Source organism: Camellia sinensis, chromosome 4, assembly GCF_055761805.1.
Source record: "Camellia sinensis isolate YWXY chromosome 4, ASM5576180v1, whole genome shotgun sequence".
NCBI lineage: Eukaryota > Viridiplantae > Streptophyta > Magnoliopsida > Ericales > Theaceae > Camellia > Camellia sinensis.
Genome location: NC_138964.1, coordinates 50,231,443 through 50,252,653, shown reverse-complemented (window position 1 = coordinate 50,252,653; position 21,211 = coordinate 50,231,443). Strand labels below are relative to the sequence as shown.

General features: G+C 37.5%; 1 protein-coding gene across 1 annotated transcript; it reads right to left on the bottom strand.

The window, feature by feature from the left end:
- Positions 1–520: 520 nt before the first annotated feature.
- On the bottom strand, positions 521–1,972 carry LOC145823745 (uncharacterized). Its single transcript, XM_082923268.1, has 2 exons — positions 1,850–1,972; positions 521–1,018 (listed from the first exon to the last, which is right to left on the bottom strand). Exons 1-2 carry the CDS (start codon positions 1,970–1,972, stop codon positions 521–523), a joined length of 621 nt encoding a protein of 206 aa, XP_082779394.1.
- Positions 1,973–21,211: the final 19,239 nt, after the last annotated feature.

Here is a 21,211-nt window from a genome sequence, read left to right as displayed (position 1 = left end):
AGGCCAAGCTCCTTATAACATTTGACGTATATGATGTCACAAGAGCTACCTTGATCAATTAGGATGTGCCTCACTTGGTAGTCTCCAACTTTCAATGTTACCACTAGAGCATCGTTATGTAGATGTTATACCATATCTAAGTCCACCTCCGTGAAAGATATCATCAGCCCTCAACATCCATCTATCCTGGGCTTCTTTTACTGGATCTGGTAGACATACTGTAGATGCCTTACTCTCTAGTCTTGCCTCGAATCTTGTTCTCGTTGACCTTCGTATGGATCACATTGATAACCTGTGGTCCTTCCGCCTGTAGAGGTGGTGGTGCTGCCGGTGCTTGCGCCAACTTCGCTTGTTTCTCTCTTATTTTTGTTTCGTCGATTAGGTCTCTTAGGTGTCCCTGTCTGACCAAATCTTCCAAGTGCGAATTCAGAGCTCGGCATCCCTGGGTCATATGTCCGCTTTCCTCGTGGTAGGCACAGTGCTTCCCAGGGTTCCTGCCCATGTATTCCCCCGGGTTCTTCTATGTTGCCCTATAGTATGGCTGATTCTTAATTCTCTCCAAGATCTTATAGATGGGGATCTTGAAAACTGTATTCACTGCTTGCATGGATCTCAATCCTAACCCTGGCTTGTCAACACCGGTATTTCCTCGGCGTCGCTTCGGTGAGCCGTTTCTCTTTTCTTGTTTTGATGCATTCGTCTTCTTCGTCTTTCTGTCTTCCTCTGCCCTAGCATATTTTTTTATCCTTACCATTAATTCCTCCATGTTCTTCGGGAGTGTCTTCGCAAGCGATTGTCGAAGTGGGTAATCATCATCCAAGCCGTTCTTAAAAGATACGACTACAAGTTCCTGGTTACAAGCCAGAATGCAGTTGTAAACCTCATAGTACCTCTTGGCGTAGGCCCTAAGACCTTCATCATCGCTGATCTTTGAAGCCAGTAGGAAATCTACCCTTAATGGCCGCAATCTTTTTGTAACAAACCTAGCCACAAACATTTCAGCCAAGCCTTCCCAATTCTTTGCACATCCTTTCGATAGTTTATGGAATCAATCAAATGTTATTTCTCCAAATGACAATGGGAACACATTACACAATAGCTGCTCATTCTTACTCCACAAAGCCATTGAATTTAAGTATAAACCGATACGAAAGTTCGGGTCAGACTTACCATCATAGATCTAAAACCTTAGCATGTTGAATCTTTTTGGCTCTTCGAATGCATCCAACTCCACTGAGATCGGTGTCTTTGGCTGGACGTTGGATGTCATCTTGGCATCGTGCCTCTTCCTTTGGAGGTAATCTCTCAGGTCCTCATTTGTTCGTCCGGGAGCTTGGCTGTCAATCGAATTCAGCCTTTTCGATGCGCTGGTTCCTGTGTTAAGATGTATCCTTTTGGACTTCTCCACATCCCCTGCATCATCAAAACAAAGGCCCTACCCTTGGATATACCGAGATCCCCTAACATAGATCCTCTTGGTTCGTGGTGTACTCTGTGACTCCCCTCACCATTACTCTGTCCGCCCGATATCTCGTGATTGCTGATGTGAATTTCCCTGTCCCTTAGCATGTTGTAGGACAGTTGGTACTATCTTCTGTCCTTCCTTTTGGACACCGGTTTTGGCTACTGGGACCGGTGTATCCTGCAAGGGAAACACTGGTTGCATCACACTATTCTGCATCATGAAGTTAACTACCATCTGTAAGTCTATCAACTTGTTCGCCATGTCCTTTAATTCCTCGTCTCTTCTCAGGAATCAATCCTTACATACATAAAGATCACTCTCATGGTAGTATTCATCTCAGCTACCTCTTTTCGGGCCATTTCAGCCCCTGGCGACATTGTTCACTTTGGGATTCACTTCCTGAACTTTTTCATCGTTGCTTCCTTCTCCAACATTGGGATCCATGTGCTCATCCTCCTCACTGTAAACGTCATCCCCGATCCTCACTTCCTGTCCGTTGTTGGCCATCTATCCTTACTAAGTTCCCACAAACAGCGTCAAATTGTGGGTGTTGATTTTTAACCTCACAATCAAACAGGGAACTTAGTTGGAGAACACACAGCAGAATAGATTAAGCCAACCACTTGTCAACAAGAAGATAAGAATACCACGATGGCTCGTCCACCCCGGGGGACTCCGACGATGAAGTCAATCAACTTATCTCTCAAAGACATCAAACAACTACTCAATGCACAGAATAAAAGCATACTTTAGACCCAAGGGGGTGCCTCACTTTTATAGCCAACAGTGCCTTAGTTCCCTAGAAGTCTCACTTCATAGGACTCAAGCACAATGTTTATCTCGGACTCTCAGCTAGATAGGGATAAACTCCTCAGGAGCCTTATCCTTATCCAAACTAAGTGCATTCTTTCATCTAGGACTCTTATCCTCTATCTAGATAGCTCAGATTCTGAAATTACGGCACCAAACCTCGACAATACCGTAATCACCTCGGCAAACATAATCCGCCCATGTGGCACCTCGACCGACATCTCGAAGGCACCTTGGTCACGTGGCGTCATTCTCAAAATACTTCCCCATAATGAATTTCGATGGCGCGACTTCCAAAGTTTTGTTTGTGATGTTCTAGTTGTGCTTATTACAATGTATGTATATATGGTTATGTTTGGTTCGAACATATAATAAGGGCATCTTGGTCTTTTTGAAGACTCTAACGCTGTATTTGGTTGAGAAATTTAGGAAGAAATTTGAAAGGGGAAAAAAAGTGTAAAATTAAGTAAAATGTAGATATTTTATTTACATTTTACCTATAGTTTCCAAATCCTTTTTTAAATTTCTCAACCAAACATAGTATAAGTATATCTAATGTCAAAAAAGAACATGTTGAAAGGAGAGCGAGTCATAAGGACTTATTTGATAAATTTCTTAAGACATCGGCAACAAGATGACAATCATTAACTCAATGATGGTTGGGCTGACATTACAAGGTCTGTCTCACGAAACTGCAATGAGCTCCTTACTAATAAAGGGAATGATCAAAGATGTTCGAGTTTTTGAAAGATGGGAGCAGTAAATGAAATTCAATCCAAATCCCTTATGGTTTCATAACATAAGGGGTTTAGAGCAGCAAAATAAAACTATAAAAGAATTGAGTGTCAAGTTATAAACATTAAAGGGGCAACTCAAAATTAAGTTATAGTTAAGGGGTGTTTACTATAATTTACTCTAATAATTATGTAATTTTCTTTTAAATGTGAAGTTAATAACGTGATTTTATTTCTGTTAATTTTTTAGGTTGTTTTGAAAAGACGGGAGTAGTAAATGAAATTCAATCCAAATCCCTTACGGTCTCACAACATAAGGGGTTTAGAGCAGCAAAATAAAACTATAAAAGAATTGAGTGTCAAGTTATAAACATTAAAGGGGAAACTCAAAATTAAGTTATAGTTAAGGGGAGTTTACTATAATTTACTCTAATAATTATGTAATTTTCTTTTAAGAGTGAAGTTAATAACGTGATTTTATTTCTGTTAAATTTTTAGGTTGTTTTGAAAAGATAGTTAAAAGCTGACTTTTTATTTTTATTTTTATTTTTTGATTTTTTTTAAAAAGCCGTGTAAAAATATGAGAAATGATATGATCCAAAATGAGTTAAAAGCTAAACGATGACTTTTAACCATCTTTCCAAAATAGCCCTTTATGAGGCAAACTATGAAGGAGACGGAAGTCTCTAATCAAGGAGACGAAAATAGAATTGATGTGTGAAAATATAATTACTGACAAACTCTTATTAAAGAGATCGAAGTAGAATTGATGTATAGAAATAGAATTACCATCAAACTCTGATCACGGAAACCTGGAGTGATGGTATTCACAACAAAGTGTATGGCTATGTTTAATTCATTAATTTGAGAAAAGAAATTTTTTTTTTTTTAAAAATGTATAAAATATAATTATATTTTATTTATATTTCACTAATATTTTTTTTTTTGAAATTCTTAAATCAAATTCAACCTAAAACATTGAACCAACCACAACACAAAGGGAGTGGTGGTAATTTTCAAATCTAGACAAATCTAAAAGTAGTGTTGGTAATTTGTTCAATAAAAGGGTAAATTACACTGACCTTCCCTGAGGTTTACCTAAATTACAAGAATCTCCCCTGCAGTTTCAAAAATAACACTGACCTCCCCTACTTTTGAAAATAATACTCAGATTTTCCCTTCCCGTTAAAAGAGCATTAACGGCGTTAACTTGATAGTCGAATTGACCATAATACCCTTGAACCACATTGTGAAAAGACGCAACTGACCTTAAGGTAAAAAACACCCCTTTCATTCATTTTTATATTAGTTACATCATCATTATCATTATCAACAACAACAACTAAAAATAAATAAATAAATTATAGAACTGATAAATACAAAAATTATCCTCTGAAATTCAATTACTCCATAGGGTTTCGTTTTCTTCAAACGATGCACCGAGCCTAATCAATCTCCACTATCTCTCTCTCTCTCTCCAACCGAGAACAACAATAACAACGGCGTCGATACAACGCCACTTCTTACAGACCAGATCTTTCGGAATCGGTAATTCGTTCGGTGCTCGCCGAGCCTTCGTGGCGCCACTCAATTCCTCCGCTGCGCCAATAGCCAGAAAATGATGTGCGAGTCATTAATGGGAGTGTGCAAGTCGGCGACGAAGCAGATCGAGGATAGGCAAAGCGATTAGGCATATTCACGGCCCCGATCATGATTCTCAATATCGTATAGAACATGGCATTTTTAGATATGGCAATGGCGGCGGTGACAATTAGCCAGAAGGAGTCGTCGGCGGTGTCGTTGATGGTTTGGATTGATTTGAGATATGTGTGTGTGTGTATGTAAGAGAGAGAGAGAGAGAGAGAGAGAGAGAGAGAGAAGGAAGAGAGATGGAATGGGTAAATTATTATGGATAACAAAGCACAAAGAGAGAGTGAGAGGGAAGAGAGATGGATAAATTATATGGGTAAATTACACTTACCTTCCCTAAAGAGTAGTATTGGAATTTGTAGAATCATTATGGATGACATGAGCATAATCTATTTGAATTTGGACGGATGAGTAACAAAAGGGGTGTTTGTATATTAGTTTGAAAAGTAAGGAGGTTAGTGTTATTTTTGAAACTGCTGGGGACGTCCCTGTAATTATGATAAACCTCAAGGGAAGTCAGTGTAATTTACCCTCAATAAAATAATGTCCAACTATGTTTTTCATTTTTTTTTTTTTTTTTGAAGATTTATATGAAAAATTAAAGAAACAAGAGTTGAAATAGATATAGCTACAACAAACCAGGGGGCTAGTCCTTCACAAAGCTAACTCTAGTCATGTCATCTATAATTAAGGATGCAACTTCATCTGGAGGATTTTCAAGGATCACAACATGTTTATCCTGAAACACTTCTATGTTGGCTAGATGATCAACAACTATGTTACCTTCACGCAGGGTGTGGCCAAGAGAGCAGTCGTTCCTCCTCAACAGGAACTTAGCATCTTCAATGAGGACCTTGTAAGGTGAGTTTTGATTTGGGCCATGAAGGATTTGATTAATAGCCTGCTCAGAATTTGATTCTATTTGCACATCTCTGGTGCCTTTTTGAAAAAGTATGGTGAGCCTTCTATAAATGGCCCATATTTCTGCCTCTAAGCTTGTGTAATGTCCTATCTTACCATAGCAACCCCATATCTAAGTGCCTAATTCATCGCACAGCACTCCTCTATAATCTGTTTGGCCTGGATCTCCCTTTGAGCAACTATCAGTATTCAGTTTAAGCTTACCTACAATTAGACAACACCATTTAATTAGTTTAGGTTCTGCGAGGTGGGAGCAAAGAGGGGAATGAAAACCCTCATCAATCTCTTGAACATATGTATAAGGGCAAATTACACAAATAGTCCCTATAGTTTGGGGCTTGTGTCAGTTTGGTCCCTGACTTTTCAATTATGATACATTTGACCCTGAATTTTGAATCTTGTTCCAAATAAGGACAATTGAATATATAATTAGATTTTTCAAGGGTAAAATTGTCAATTTGATAAAATATAAACTAATTTGACAAAAATAAATGTCAAACAAATATTTTTGAATTTTTAAAAATTATTTCTACATACTAAAAATATAATTATGAAAAATTGATAAATCTTTTAGACATTTTTTTTTTTTTTTACCAAATTAATTTTTATTATGTGTTTGGATGATGATCATGTAAAATTAATTTAAAAAAGTTAATCATGCAATTTTTATTAATTTTACATAATTTTATCATTGGTGGATAAAAATAATTTTAAAAAAATTAAAAATATTTTTTTGACATTTATTTTTATCAAATTAGTTTATATTTTATCAAATTGACGATTTTACTCTTGAAAAATCTAATAATATTTTCAATTGTCCTTATTTGGAACAAGATTCAAAATTCATAGTCAAATGTGCCACAATTGAAAAGTCAGGGATCAAAGTGACATAAGTCCCAAACTATAAGGACTATTAGTATAATTAACCCTATGTATAAATGTTCTTGAGATTGACCTGAATTGGGTTGTAAAGATTATCAAAAACTAATTTATTACGACCTTTCCAAATTTGCCAAAGTGTAACAATGAAAACAATATACCAATTTTTTCCATAAAAAAAATATTTTTGTTCTATTTTTGTAACAATGTCTAATTACTAGCACAACCTTAGTAGGCTTTTGAAACATCTTTGAAAAATGGGATTTTTATTGATAAGTCCAATTTAGAAGTGTTTTAACCCAAGAAGTTCATGAAGGAATTTTTTAACCTATTTAGTCCCATGTATGTATAGTTTTATTCCATAAAGTCCATTTTCTTGATTTACACTATTTTCTTAGACACTTATGCCCTTATATTTAATTTTGATACCCTTATAAATATTTTTTCAACGATTAGCAATTTAATGATGTGAACATTCATATTTTAAAATTCACATTTGTAGGAATGTAAATTGGCCCGTGGGTTGCCCTAAACCCGCCCGCGAGCCAGGGCGGGCCCGGCCCGTTGGCAATGTGAATATTCACATTGACATGTTAAAATTCACATTAATAGGAGTGTAAAATTGGCCCCCGTCCCGTGGCGGCACGAAACCTGCCCGCGGCCCATGGACGGCCCGGGGCGAACCCGGTCCGGCCCGTTGACAATGTGAATATTAACATTGATAAGAGTATAAAATTGGGCCGCCGCCCATGGGCGGCCAAAAGCCCGCCCGCAGCCCGAGCCGGGCCCGGCTCGGCCCGTTGACAATGTGAATATTCACATTGACATGTTAACATTCACATTGATAGGAGTGTAAAATTAGCCCGAGCCTCGTAGCTGCCCGAAACCTGTCCACGGCCCATGGGCGGGCCCGGCTTGGCTTGTTGACAATATGAATGTTCACATTGACATGTTAACATTCACATTGATAAGAGTATAAAACTAGACAGCAGCCCAGGGTGGGCCCGACTCGGCCCGGCCCGGCCCGTTGACAATGTGAATATTCACATTGACATGTTAACATTCACATTAATAGGAGTGTAAAATTGGCCCACGTCCCGTGGCGGCGCGAAACCCGCCCGCGGCCCATGGGCGGCTCAAGGCAAGCCCAGTCCGGCCCGTTGACAATGTGAATATTCACATTGAGATGTTAACATTCACATTGACATGGTAACATTCACATTGATAAGAGTATAAAATTGGCCCGCGGCCCATGGACAGCCAAAAGCCCGCCCGCGGTCCAGGGCGGGCCCGGCCCGGCCCGGCCCGTTGACAATGTGAATATTCGCATTGACATGTTAACATTCACATTGATAAGAGTGTAAAATTGGCCCGCAGCCCGAGGCGGGCTTGGCCTGACTCGTGACAATGTGAATATTCACATTGACATGTTAACATGCACATTGATAGGAGTGTAAAATTAGCCCGCGCCCCGTGGCTGCCCGAAACCCGTCCACGACCCGTGGGCGGCCCGGGGCGGACCCGGCCCGCCCTGTTGACAATGTGAATATTCACATTGACATGTTAACATTCACATTGAAAAGAGTGTACAATTGGCCCGAGACCCGTGGGCAGCCTGAAGCCCGACCTTGGGCAAGGGTGGGCCCGGCCCGTTGGCAATGTGAATATTCACATTGATATGTTAACATTCACATTGATAGGAGTGTAAAATTGGCCCGCAGCCCGTGGGCGGCCCGAAGCCCGATCGCAGCCCGAGGCGGGCTTGGCCCGACCCGTGACAATGTGAATATTCACATTGACATGTTAACATTAACATTGATAGGAGTGTAAAACTTGTCCGCTGCCCGAAGCTCGCCCGTGGCTCGGGATAGGCCCGGACCCAAACCCGGGCCACCCCGGGCCGCCCATGGGACGCGATTCAATTTTACACTCTTATCAATGTGAATGTTAACATGTCAATGTGAATATTCACATTGTCAACAGGCCGGGCCGAGCCGAGCCTGCCTCGGGCCGCCCACGGGCCGTGGGCGTGTTTCGGGCAGCCACGGGGCACGGACTAATGTTACACTCTTATCAATGTGAATGTTAGCATGTCAATGTGAATATTCACGTTGTCAACGGGCCGGACCCGCGTTGGCCAGGGGCCGGGCTTCGGGCTGCCCACGGGTCACGGGCTAATTTTACACTCTTATCAATGTTAATGTTAATATGTCAATGTGAATATTCACATTGTCAACGAGCCAAGCCGGGCCCGTCCTGGGTAGCGGGCGGGCTTCGAGCCGCCCACGGGCCACGACCCAATTTTACACTCCTATCAATGTGAATGTTAATAGGTCAATGTGAATATTCACATTGTCAACGGGCCGGACCGGGCTCTCCCTGGGCTGCCCATGGGACGCGAGTCAATTTTACACTCTTATCAATGTGAATGTTAATATGTCAATGTGAATATTCACATTGTCAACAGGCCGTGTTGGGCCCGCCCACGGGCCGTGGGCTAGTTTCGGGCAGCCACGGGGCACGGGCTAATTTTATACTCTTATCAATGTGAATGTTAACATGTCAATGTGAATATTTACATTATCAACGGGTCGGGCCGGACCTGCCCAGGGCAGCCCACGAGCCGCAGGCGAGTTTCGGGCCGGCCACAAGCCGCGAGCTAATTTTACACTCCTATCAATGTGAATGTTAACATGTCAATGTGAATATTCATATTGTCAACGGGCCGGGCCCGCCCAGACCAGGGCCCCGGCTTCCGGCTGCCCACGGGTCATGGGCCAATTTTACACTCTTGTCAATGTTAATGTTAATGTTCATATGTCAATGTGAATATTCATATTGTGAACGGGCCAGCCCGGGCCCGCCCCAGGCGACGGGCTGGTTTCGGGCCGCCCACGGGCCGCCAGCCAATTTTACACTCTTATCAATGTGAATGTTAACTTGTCAATGTGAATATTCATATTATCAACGAGCCGGGTCGGGCCTATTTTTTTGGCTTGTGGGCCGGCCCGGCCTAACTCGAATTTTTCTGGGCACCCACGAGGATCGACATAAGCCTACACATTGACGATATAAACATTTATATTGACGGTGTGAACATTCACATTAAGGGTATTTTGGTAATTATGTCACCCATAGGACTTATTGAAAAATAAGAAAATAATGTGAACTAAATGGAACATAAGTAGATGAAAAGGGTATTTTGGTCTTCTTATCTCAAATTGGACGTAATGGAATAGTAAAAAAGAATATGGGTTGGATGGAATAAAGCTCTTAGAAAATAGATTTATCAAAAAAGCTCCCTTGAAAAATTCTAAAAAGCCTCGAGATGAAATTATTAAACATAAAAAATAAAAATAATAATAAAAAAAAATTGTGAAAAAGAAGACTCATAATTTGGGTCCTTCAAAATAGAATTCTGATTCCGTTCCCAATTAGTACTGGTTCATAAATTTTTATACAGTATAAACTCAGTTCAATATCAATTACATTAAAACTCAAATAGAAACATGTCAATATATAGACAATTAAACTTTCAAATTTTTTAATTCCGATAAATTTTCAAATCAAATCTCAACCTAACCACTAAACCGCCTAATTCACAACAACACTCAAAGCTTAGTCTCTGTTTGGGAAGTTCATCTTGGTGTTTTTTTTTTTTTGTTAAAATAGTTTTAAAAAATAAATAAATTTTTTAACAATAAAATAAAATATCACATCTAACTCACAATTATTACATTCTTTCTCTCACAAAAAATTTAAAAAATTTAAAAATCCTTTCTAAATGAAACTTTTCAATCCTAAATTAAAATAACCATAAAACCAAAATACCAACCCGCCCCCCAAACGAATTGACCCAAATATCTACAATAATATATATATATATATTTGAGGCTCAGATCTATGTATATGATCAGGCGAGAATCCGGATTCGCCATGGCTGCAACAACGGTTACCCGTGAGAGAAGAAAGAAATGGGAGCCCATATCTCTCTCTATCTCTCACAGACCCACCGAGTTGCCCCGCCAAGAAACGGGCCGGTTCTCAGTGCCCGACTCATGTGCTCAGAAGAAATTAATCGTCACAGCCTCTCTTTGTTTCGCCGGAGACAGCGCTCCCGGGGGGTTGAGTTTTTGTGCTGTCATCAACAGCCTCAAACCCATCGGAAGGGCTGCCAATGATTTTTATTTTTTTTTCTTTGGATGTTTTTTGGGTGCAAATAGAATTACCTGCGAGAAGAAGATGGAGAAGATCCAATCTTCCACTCGCAAACACACACACACACACACACAGAAAGAGAGGGCTGTTGATTTGGGAGGTGAAATCATCGGCTCCACTGATCTTTGTTCTGTGTGAGAGAAAGAGAGATCATCTTTTTGTGTTGCAGAGAGGGGCAACCACCCTGAAAAACGTCCCAATCTCTCTGCTGAGAGCCTAATTCATTGTTCGAGCTAAACCCTAGCTGACGTCTTAATGTCATTTATTTGTAGTGCATCATCATCAAATATCACTGTTCTATCTTTTATTCAATATTATAAATTCAGAATTATTCAAAATTATAACTTCGTGATTTAAATTTATTTTATATATAATTTCACATTATATAAATTTAATTTCCACTATATAATCACTCATTTAATTATCAATTTTTGGGGGACCAATTATGATAAGGTGAATGTTGTGAGCAATATGTTAAAATTCGAACTAGACCGATCAGTCGGACCCGTAGAATCGGGACTCAAACCTAATTCCGATCTGAAAAGGCCCCAAAACTCGAACTAGGCTAAAAATTAGTCTAAATTGTCAAAATCGGAAGAACTGCTGGCTAAATCGGGAAAACCAATGGCTCGGTACCGGTTTTGGAATGACCCGACAGTTGGAAAATTTCTAATTTTTTTTATTTTTCTTATTTTCTTTCTTTCTTATATATATATATATATATATAAATATATTTCAAAATTTTAACTAAAAGCTCTTACTTCTAGAGTCTCCTCTGCCATGATCCATTCCTCGTAATCAAGGGTTAAGTATCGTGATGGCCAGTAACTGAAATTACCTCCAGCCAATTCTTAAACAAATTACTAAACGCGAGCGGGAAAAAAATATTTAAGTGAGGGTACCAAAATAATCATTAGAGCTTCTATTTTTATAAAAAAATTTATTGACCAAAAAGGCCGATATTTACATATGAAGAATAGAATTATAAATACTATAAAAGTGTTGTGTGTGTCTATTCCGCAGTCCTGCGTCTAAGACTCTCCAAAAGCTAATTCTAAATTACATTGTTTCCTAAAAATTGGTAAACAGCTATAAGCACATGACAGAATGAGAAATATTATACTAAGAGCATAAGGGCATAAAATTTACCATGGATAATTATTGGCTATACAGAGCTTGATATTAAAATACATAATATATAATACGGAAATCATTTGACATATAATACATAAATCATATAAACAAAATAATCATAACCATAGTACAGAACGGAACAGAACAGATGTATGGACTCAAGAGGTGGCTCGTACGAATTCTAGAGGTGGCTCCCACAATAGTGTAGCACTTAGCTCCGTATAACATTTTGCTCCACACCGGAAACAGGACAGAACGGAACAGAACAGATGTATGAACTCAAGAGGTGGCTCGTACGAACTTTAGAGGTGGCTCCCACAATAGTGTAGCACTTAGCTCCGTACATCACTTTGCTCTACACCAGAAATCAAAGTGTCAGTGGATCCGTGACATATAAAGAGTCACAAAGTGACTAATCAGAAGCCAATGGTTATTTAAGTCCCCCAAGACATGAGACTTTCGTGGCGGTACTTATAAAATAATTACTCAAAACACATTTTAATAAACAGTTATATCCATGGGTTTTCCTTATTATATAAAATAAGGTTCATAAATTAAAAATGCTAATATAATTTATAAAACACAATTTACATAAAATAAACTATGGTAACTCAAAACAAGTGTAAAACATATAATGGTAACTCGAGGTATAATATAACTCACCTTAAAATTAATACATTACTCTTTTTTCTGTACCCAAGGGTTAAGCATCGTGATGGCCAGTAACTGAAGTTACCTCCGGCCAATTCTTAAACAAATTGCTAAACGCAAGCGGAAAAAAAATATTTAAGTGAGGGTACCAAAATAATTATTGAAGCTTCTATTTTTATAACAAAATTTATTGACCAAAAAGGCCAATATTTACATATGAAGAATAGAATTATAAATACTATTAAAGTGTTGTGTGTGTCTATTTCACAGCCCTGCGTCTAAGACTCTCCAAAAACTATTTCCAAATTACATTGTTTCTTGAAAATTGGTAAACAACTATAAACACATGACAGAGTGAGAAATATTATACTAAGGGTATAAGGGCATAAAATTCACCTTGGATAATTATTGGCTAAACAGAGCTTGATATTAAAATACATAATATATAATACGGAAATCAATTGACATATAATACAGAAATCATATAAAACAAAATAATCATAACCACGGTACAGGACGGAACAGAACAGATGTATGGACTCAAGAGGTGACTCATACGAATTCTAGAAGTGGCTCCCACAATAGTGTAGTACTTAACTCTGTACAACACTTTGCTCCACACCAGAAACAGAACAGAACATAATAGATGTACGAACTCAAAAGGTAGCTTGTACGGATTCTAGAAGTTGCTCCCATAATAGTGTAGCACTTAGCTATGCACAACACTACTGAGGTACGGACTACAGAGGTATGGATTCAAGAGGTGACACGTACGGATTCTTGAGGTGGCTCCCATAATAGTGTAGCACTTAGCTCCGCATAGCACTTTGCTCCGTACAGAATAGAGGTCAATAGATCCATGAGAAACAATGGTTATAAAAGTCCCCCAAGGCATGGGATTCCCGTGGTGGTACTTACAGAAAATAATTGGTTATAAAATCATTGTTAAATAATTATTAAAAGTTAAACAAATATATCCACGGGTTTCAATTTAAACAAATAGAATTCAAAAAATAATTAACGTAATTGAAATATTAATATAACTAATACAGTTTATAAAACATGAATAAATTGTGGTAACTCAAAATATACGTAAAATATATTATGGTGACTCAAAGTATAATATAACTTATCTTAAAATTAATACCTCACTCTTTCTTTTTACTATCAAAGACCTTCTTGACTTCTAGTATTTTCTTCCCCTTTCTTTTCCCCATCCTGAGCAACTTCCCCCCTCCTTTATATAGAAAGAGGACAGTGGGCACCAAGCCACACGGCTACCCACGTGTCTCATTCCTATCGATATGTCATTAATTCATGTTTATCTCTGTTGCTTACCTTTAGGTTCAATTCTATTTTGGTCCAAATCTTAAACTAATTATATATCCTTTGTTTTTTCCGATAATATATAATCCCTAATTTAATTACACTTTATCTCATACACCCATAACATTCAATAATTTATTTTACTCTTACGAAATATTTAATTAAACATTTAGGGTTTTTCTCATTTATAATTAAATAATACTAATATAAAATTTGTTTAGAGGGAATGTTAAAAAAAATTTAATTTATTTAAGTGACTTTTTCTTATGAATTATGACTTTATTAAATATTATTAATAAATACTATACAACAATTTTTATTTTTATTTGAGTATTTATATATATTTTTATTTATTTATAATTTATAATTATATAATATTAATTATGACATCACGGTTCGATCGCTTTGACCCGACGATTAAACCGGTGACCCGTCCACCTGGTCCATTTTCCGGTTTGCTCACCGGTCTGGTTTTCAAAACATTGGTTGTGAGGGTGGAGGGTAATTTAGACATTGGGTAGACATATTACTACAGAAGGACTTAGAGCAATGTGAGGAACTTTAAAGAAATTATTAAATTTTTAATTAAACATTCATACAGATGTGGGATCTATACTCGTATTATCCCATACCGATATGAAAATTTAGTAAAAAATTTAATAATTTTCATAGAACTTCTAGCATTTTTCGAGGCGGAAAATGGTAAAAGTGAAAGCACTGACGAGGTAAAAGTGATGGAATCAATGTTCAAGTTTTGTGTTTTAATTGATATTTTTATTAGTATTTTTTGTAACATCCCAAAATAAATACAACAAACCCATCTCAGGAGCAAAAATATAATTAAATTAACATACATTCATTCATTAAGGTTGATATACATAAGAGACACATACAAAAAGGAATTAAAGTTATACAGATAATCATTACCTTAATGGCTTACATCGTTCCAAGTCACTGCATGGTTACAACCAAAAATGAGTCTAACTCAATCACAATTTAAAGCCCTAGGCTATACAAAATAGATAAAAACAAAAATAAAAACTCTCGCTCCAAATCCCTCCAGGCTACTGCCTCAGCAAAAGCATGTCACTAACACCTGAAAATGGTTTTTTCCAAATAGGATGAGCCCCAAATATGGTGAGCTAAAGCCTATTAGAAACAATCTCGCACAATATATGAGGTTTAACAAAGATACAAGTAAAATGCACAGGTTCAATGCCAAATGACAAATTTTTTCACAACTCTCCTTCAAAACCAAATTATACCAAACTCATATCTTAATTGACTTTATCCTGGTCCACTTTTTATACCCACTTCGCTTAATTAATCAAACAGAGGATGCACCCCACAAATCTCCAACCAGTATTAATATCATACAAATACATTTACTTGCCATTTTACGAAAATTTCGTTCGCAGGAATCGGCACCCATGTATATGCTCGGTTTTCGAGATTTTTACCCTGGACACACAGACCAACTTAGTTTAATGGAGTCCATCCCATTTCTCCTCCGAAACATGAAGTACATCTCCTTTCTCCTCCCAAACATCATACATGTACAATGTATATAAATCATAATCATATTCAATGATAATGGCCAAGAGATTTGTTTCAATTTGCCTAATCCACATGTAATTTCTGCAACAATCCTGGCTATCCTCCACCGATAGCCCAAAATAAAAATTTCTAAATAGATATACAATCTTTATATAAGGTAAATTGTCCAGATTTCCATAGGTGCGAGATAATACATATCTAATTCCACCTTTTATGCAAACACCCATCAAATTTCATATTCCCAATACCAATTTCATTATTTATACAAAATAATTATTCAAGACATCTTAGGGCAAAACTCTCTTTTTCCCAATTTCATCCCAAATACCAAAATCAATCATTTTAACACCACATAAGCACATATCTACTCCCATAACCACTTCTAATATGTTCATTTGAAAATCCCACTTTTGATTTTGGCCCAAAACCCTAGGCTTGTTTAAAACCACAAGTTCCAATATCTCTTACCCAACAACAAATGACTAAGTTAAATCTCATAAAAGAGTGTAGAAAATCCCTACCTTGAGTTTAGAAGACCAAAGCAACAATGGAGTTACTTCAATGACGCCGAAATCAAGTCTTGTTCAGACCAAAACTGTGACACCCACTTTCATAATTAACAGTTACTTCTGTGGCTTATCTTACTTATGTGCTTATATGTGATTTTCCTGCCTTATATGCTCCTATGTGTGAGTTATGTGCCATTTGAATTATAGACAGATATGAGAATATATGAGCTAGACCTGTCTAATTCGCTAAATTATAAGGTTATAAATTAAATGATGGACTATGTGGGTAGAACCTAATTTACCTTGATTGGATAAAGTAGGGTTCAGCTAACTTAGGGAATAGTAAGAGATAATTTATTTGACATAATTCTAAATTAATTAATCCAAGTTAGTAAATTAGATAATTTATGTATATTTGAATGCAAGTGTGTTACCCAAAAAGCAACCTAAGAGGGGGGTGAATTAGGTTTCTACAAATTAAAATTAATAATACCCCAATAAAATTAACTACTAATACAACAAATTATTAACAAGCACAATGATGAACTTAGCAGTAAATGATCAAGCAAAATAACAATGAAGTATAATTAACATACAGGGTAAATCAAATGATTAACACATGAATATTAGATGGCTATAGCAGTAGTAGGAAAGTAAAGAGATTAGGGAAGAGGAGACAAACAGATTTATGGTGGTTCGGCTTTAACCAAGCCTACATCCACTCCTCAAGCTTCACTTGAGATTTTCCACTATCTTCTAGCTTCACAGGGGTGCTAGCAACCTCATAAACATGGAGCAATCCTCCATAGATTTTACACAGACTTCACAAGCCCAAACCCTTGCAAATCTTAGGTGATTCACAATCACTCTCAAGATTTCAAGAATGCAGTGTTTGCAATACTTTTACAAGATAAAATGGTATTTTCGCTTTCAAAGAAAGCTTACAATAAATATCTCTCAAAGATGGATATACAAAATGAAGCTCTGATTTTTCTGTAAACCTCACACAGGAAAGATAGGCTTAAAGCTATAAGGCTCAATGTATAATTTCTAAGAGAGGATGTAAACAAAAATTGAAGAACACTTCTCAGAGAATTTTTCAAAGAATAGATGTGAGTGATTATAGATCAAAGAATATTTTCTGATTTTTTGTTAACTTGTTTACATTAGAGGCTTTGGTATATATAATGAAGCTTATAGCATTTATAGCCGTCGTATTCATTTGAATTTATAGCCTTTTATAGCCGTTGTACTCCATCATTACTAATTTGAATATCTTCCACTCCATCATTACAAATTTGAATATCTTCCACTTGAACCTTTTAAACCTTTTGAACTACTGCTGTGCTAGGCTGTTTGAACCTCTGTTTTTGGGCTGTTTGAACTCCTAATTTAATCAAATATTAAATACATTCTAACAACTTTAGGATAAAGGTTTAGGTAAGAAATAATGGGACAAAATAAATTTTGATTCTATTTTTCTGTTTCAAATAAATTAAAACATAAAATCATCAAAATAAATGTTGATTCTATTTTTCTCTTTCAAATAAATCATCAAAATAAATTTTGATTCTATTTTTCTCTTCCAAATAAATTAAAATATAATTAAATAAATCATCAAAATAAATAAGTCTAACAAAGGGGGATGAGAGAGATTAAACCTGGGAGAATTAGAGAGTGTTCTAGAATTTGAGAGAGTGAACAAAGAAGAGAATGGGAGAAGGAAAAGAGAAATAAGAGAATCACTAGAGCAACCATTGAAGGCAAGGAATCTTGTCTAAACCCCTAAGATTAAGGTAATTCTCACATGTAATTAAAGATTTTTGGAGTGGAATTGGGGAAGTTGGGTAATATTCTCAAACACCACATCTCTCATAATTCTCACTTGATCTTGCATGTCTTGCATGAGTTTGATGTTGGTATGGGAAGTTTCATGAAGCTTGAACCCTAAGCTACAACTTATGTTTGCTCTCCTCCATAAGCAAGTTATGATTTTGCATTTGGGTAATTGGAATTAAATGAAAAGCTATAACTTTGATTTTAACTTAGAATTTACTCTTTCATCTTGTTTTGTAAGTTTTTAGCCTTGTTTTGTACAAATTTGGGCTTGATTGTTTGGGGATTTGTAGCCCAAAACAGAGCAGAATTTTCGGTTCTGGAACACCCAAAACCGCATGTGTAGGAAGTTGTGGTACACGTGCGGTGAGGAGGCTCGCACGTGCCGAAAATAGGGGAGAAGAAGAAGAGGTTCTGAAATAAAAGCACCTGCTGGCGCACGTGCAGTGGGAGTCCCGCACGTGTATCCAAGGGGCTCCGCACGTGCGGCTGTTTTGGCAGCCTCAGTTTCATTTTTTTGCTTCATTTACCCCAGTTCCAAGTCTCCGTTAACACGATTTTCATACATAGTTGGCATACATTTGCATTACATAGGTTCCACGAGCATTAAAGAGAGTAAAGGACATTTTGGCTAATCAATTCCTAAATAATGAAAATGATTAGTTGGTTGCATAACGAATTAAGTGTGCTACGCTTATATCTATCTAGGTCAAACACCACATCCCGACCACGTGCATCGTGGAGCCAACTGTGAGTAACACTATTGTAAAGATATGTTTAAGTAAAAGTATCTACTTTTAGCGTTATACTATTCTCTGTTCTGAAATAGTTCTTTTGCTTAATGAATGATGATCCTATTTTCTTGAATTGTATTCGTGGCATCCTTAGCACCTGTTTACTATCATTGTTACAGAGATCTGTGTCAGTTCCAATTCCTGGAACTCCTATTTACTATAGTGATGGCCATCATATCTGATTATTGGTCTTCAAGACCGCCTGTATTAGTTGCTTTTGGATGTACCACGTATGGCATTATGCTTTCTGTATGAGATAAGAACATGTTCAGTATGTAAATTGCTTTACATTATGATCATCATTCAGAACCCCTTTACATAGATGTTATTCACTGAGCTCTAGCTCATGTTTTGTTATACATTATATGGGTGATCCAGTTCAGGAGGAGATGTAGTAGTGACGACCTTGCCTTCATTTTGTTAAGCTACCTGTCGTGCCTCACCGCGAGGTTCCCATCTATCGAGGCTTTTAGGGTGGCCGGTGATTACCGTTTTGGACAGTCGTTCTTATGTTATGCATAGTTTCACTTTTCTCACATGTACTTTCCTGTTGTTGTGTTTTGACAAACTTGATATGACTTGATGTATATATGCATATATGAAGTAAGTCATTTTGTCTCATGTAAATTTTCCCTACTCATTGGACGGTTTATTTTTCTTCTATATTAGCTTTCGCTAACCCTGTTTATTTAATTTGTACAGTTAGGCCTTTGGTAATCACAAATTACTGGCTGGTTACGACACTAAACCTATAGGGGTGGGTTTGGGTCGTGACAGAGTGGTATCAGAGCACGAGTTGTACCGCACACACACATCCAAGTAAGCTATAGGATGTCCTAGAAAAGAAATTAGGGCATATTATCTGTATATGTGAGTGTATATGGTTTGTCTTGATGTGCCTATGTGGTAATAATGCAAGTATAAACTCTATGTGTTCTATGTTTATTATCACTCTGTTTATATATTGTCCAATAAAAAAGACAAGACCTACAGAGACATCTGAGTCTTTTGATGCAAGAATGGATCAATTAGAGCGAACGGTAAAGCTATTGACAAAAGCGTTAAGACAACAACCGAGACAACCCTTTCCACCTCATCCTCGGCCACCAATTCTAGCGGAGCCATCCAATAATGGTGACATTATTACCCTGACCCAGAAGTTTAACAAACTGAAACCGCCTATTTTTCCGAAAGGACTTGAACCGTTGAAAGCTGAAGCCTCGATACTAGAGATTGAAAAGTTATTTGAAGTATTTCCATGTACTGAAGAGCAAAAGGTTTTGCTAGCAACCTTCACTCTGCAAGAGGAAGCGAGAAGGTGGTGGATGCTTTTCTGGGACCAACAAACTGCAATGACTTGGGCATAGTTTAAAGAGGCCTCTTATGAAAAATATTTTCCGCAATGTGTAAGCGATCGGAAAGTAACAGAATTTGAACAGTTGAAGCAAGGCACTATGTCGGTGGCGGAGTATGAAGCCAAATTTACTGAGCTCGCATGGTATGAGCCACATATGGTAGATATCGATCACAAGAAAGTTAGAAAGTTTGAAGGTGGATTAGATGTTGAGGTTCTTGATCGAAATAATGTACTTAAGTTAGAAATATATGTTGATGTCTTAGATAGAGACATCGTGGCTGAAGCAAATATTGCTGCACTAAGACAAACAAAGGCATCGATGATTGAATGAAAGGGTAAGAGATCGGGATTCAATTTCAAAAAAAGTCAGAATAACTTCAACACTTTACCGAACAAGAGACAGAATACGGGGATCATCTACTAGCTCAAGCCAAGGAAATGATACACCCATCTACCCAGAGTACGGGAAAAGACACAAGGGAGTTTGTCACGGAATTTGTAGCGCATGTTTTCGATGTGGAAAAACAGGCCATATGATTAAGGATTGCCTTTTAGTGTCCCAAAGCACAAGCCAGCCCAGGGCTAGCTTAATTGCATCACTGTCAACACCAAGGGTAAATTCGAAAGCAGTTGCGGGGAAGAAAACTTTAAAGCAAGGCCGGGTTTTTGCATTGGTACCGGGTGATGTACAGACTACAGAGACAGTTGTGTCAGGTATTCTTCCTATCCGTTCTCAAAATGCATATGTGTTGATTGACTCTAGATCTACGCATTCCTTTGTGTCATGTGCTTTTGCTTCAAAATTAACTCGACAATTAGAACTAATGCCTCATTTGTTAGTTGTATCTTCTCCAACTGGGAGTCTATGACTTGCGCGTATGTGTATCCTGCATGTGATGTTAATGTTAGGTATATGACTTTATATGTTGATCTATTGCCTTTAAATATCATGCATTTTGATATAATTCTGGGAATGGATTGGATAGCAAAATGTTGTGCTACTATTGATTGCTTGACTAAACAAGTTGTATTTCGCTTATCGGAAGTGCCTGAATTTACATTTAACGGGGAGGGTGTCATATCTCCCCTATATTTGATTTCCTCCATGAAAGCAAATAGATTGATTAACAAGGGTTGTAGGGGATTTTTATGTTCGGTGCTAATGGTGCCGCCTACTGCTAAACCTAAAGTGGATAATATTCCTGTGGTGAGGGATTTTCCATATGTGTTTCCTAATGATTTGCCAGGGTAGTTAGTTGTCAGAGAAATCGAGTATACTATTGAGATAGTACAGGGTACACAGCCAATCTCCAAAACCCCATACCGGATGTCAACTGCTGAACTAAAAGAGTTGAAAATTCAGCTGCAAG

What these genes read in the sequence shown, in the direction of transcription:
- LOC145823745 (XM_082923268.1), bottom strand. Translation starts at nt 1,972, where the DNA reads ATGGCCAACAACGGACAGGAAGTGAGGATCGGGGATGACGTTTACAGT. An exon ending in TTCAGGAAGTGAATCCCAAA is followed by an intron (nt 1,019 to 1,849) that starts GTGAACAATGTC and finishes GGATGTGCAAAG; the next exon opens with AATTGGGAAGGCTTGGCTGA.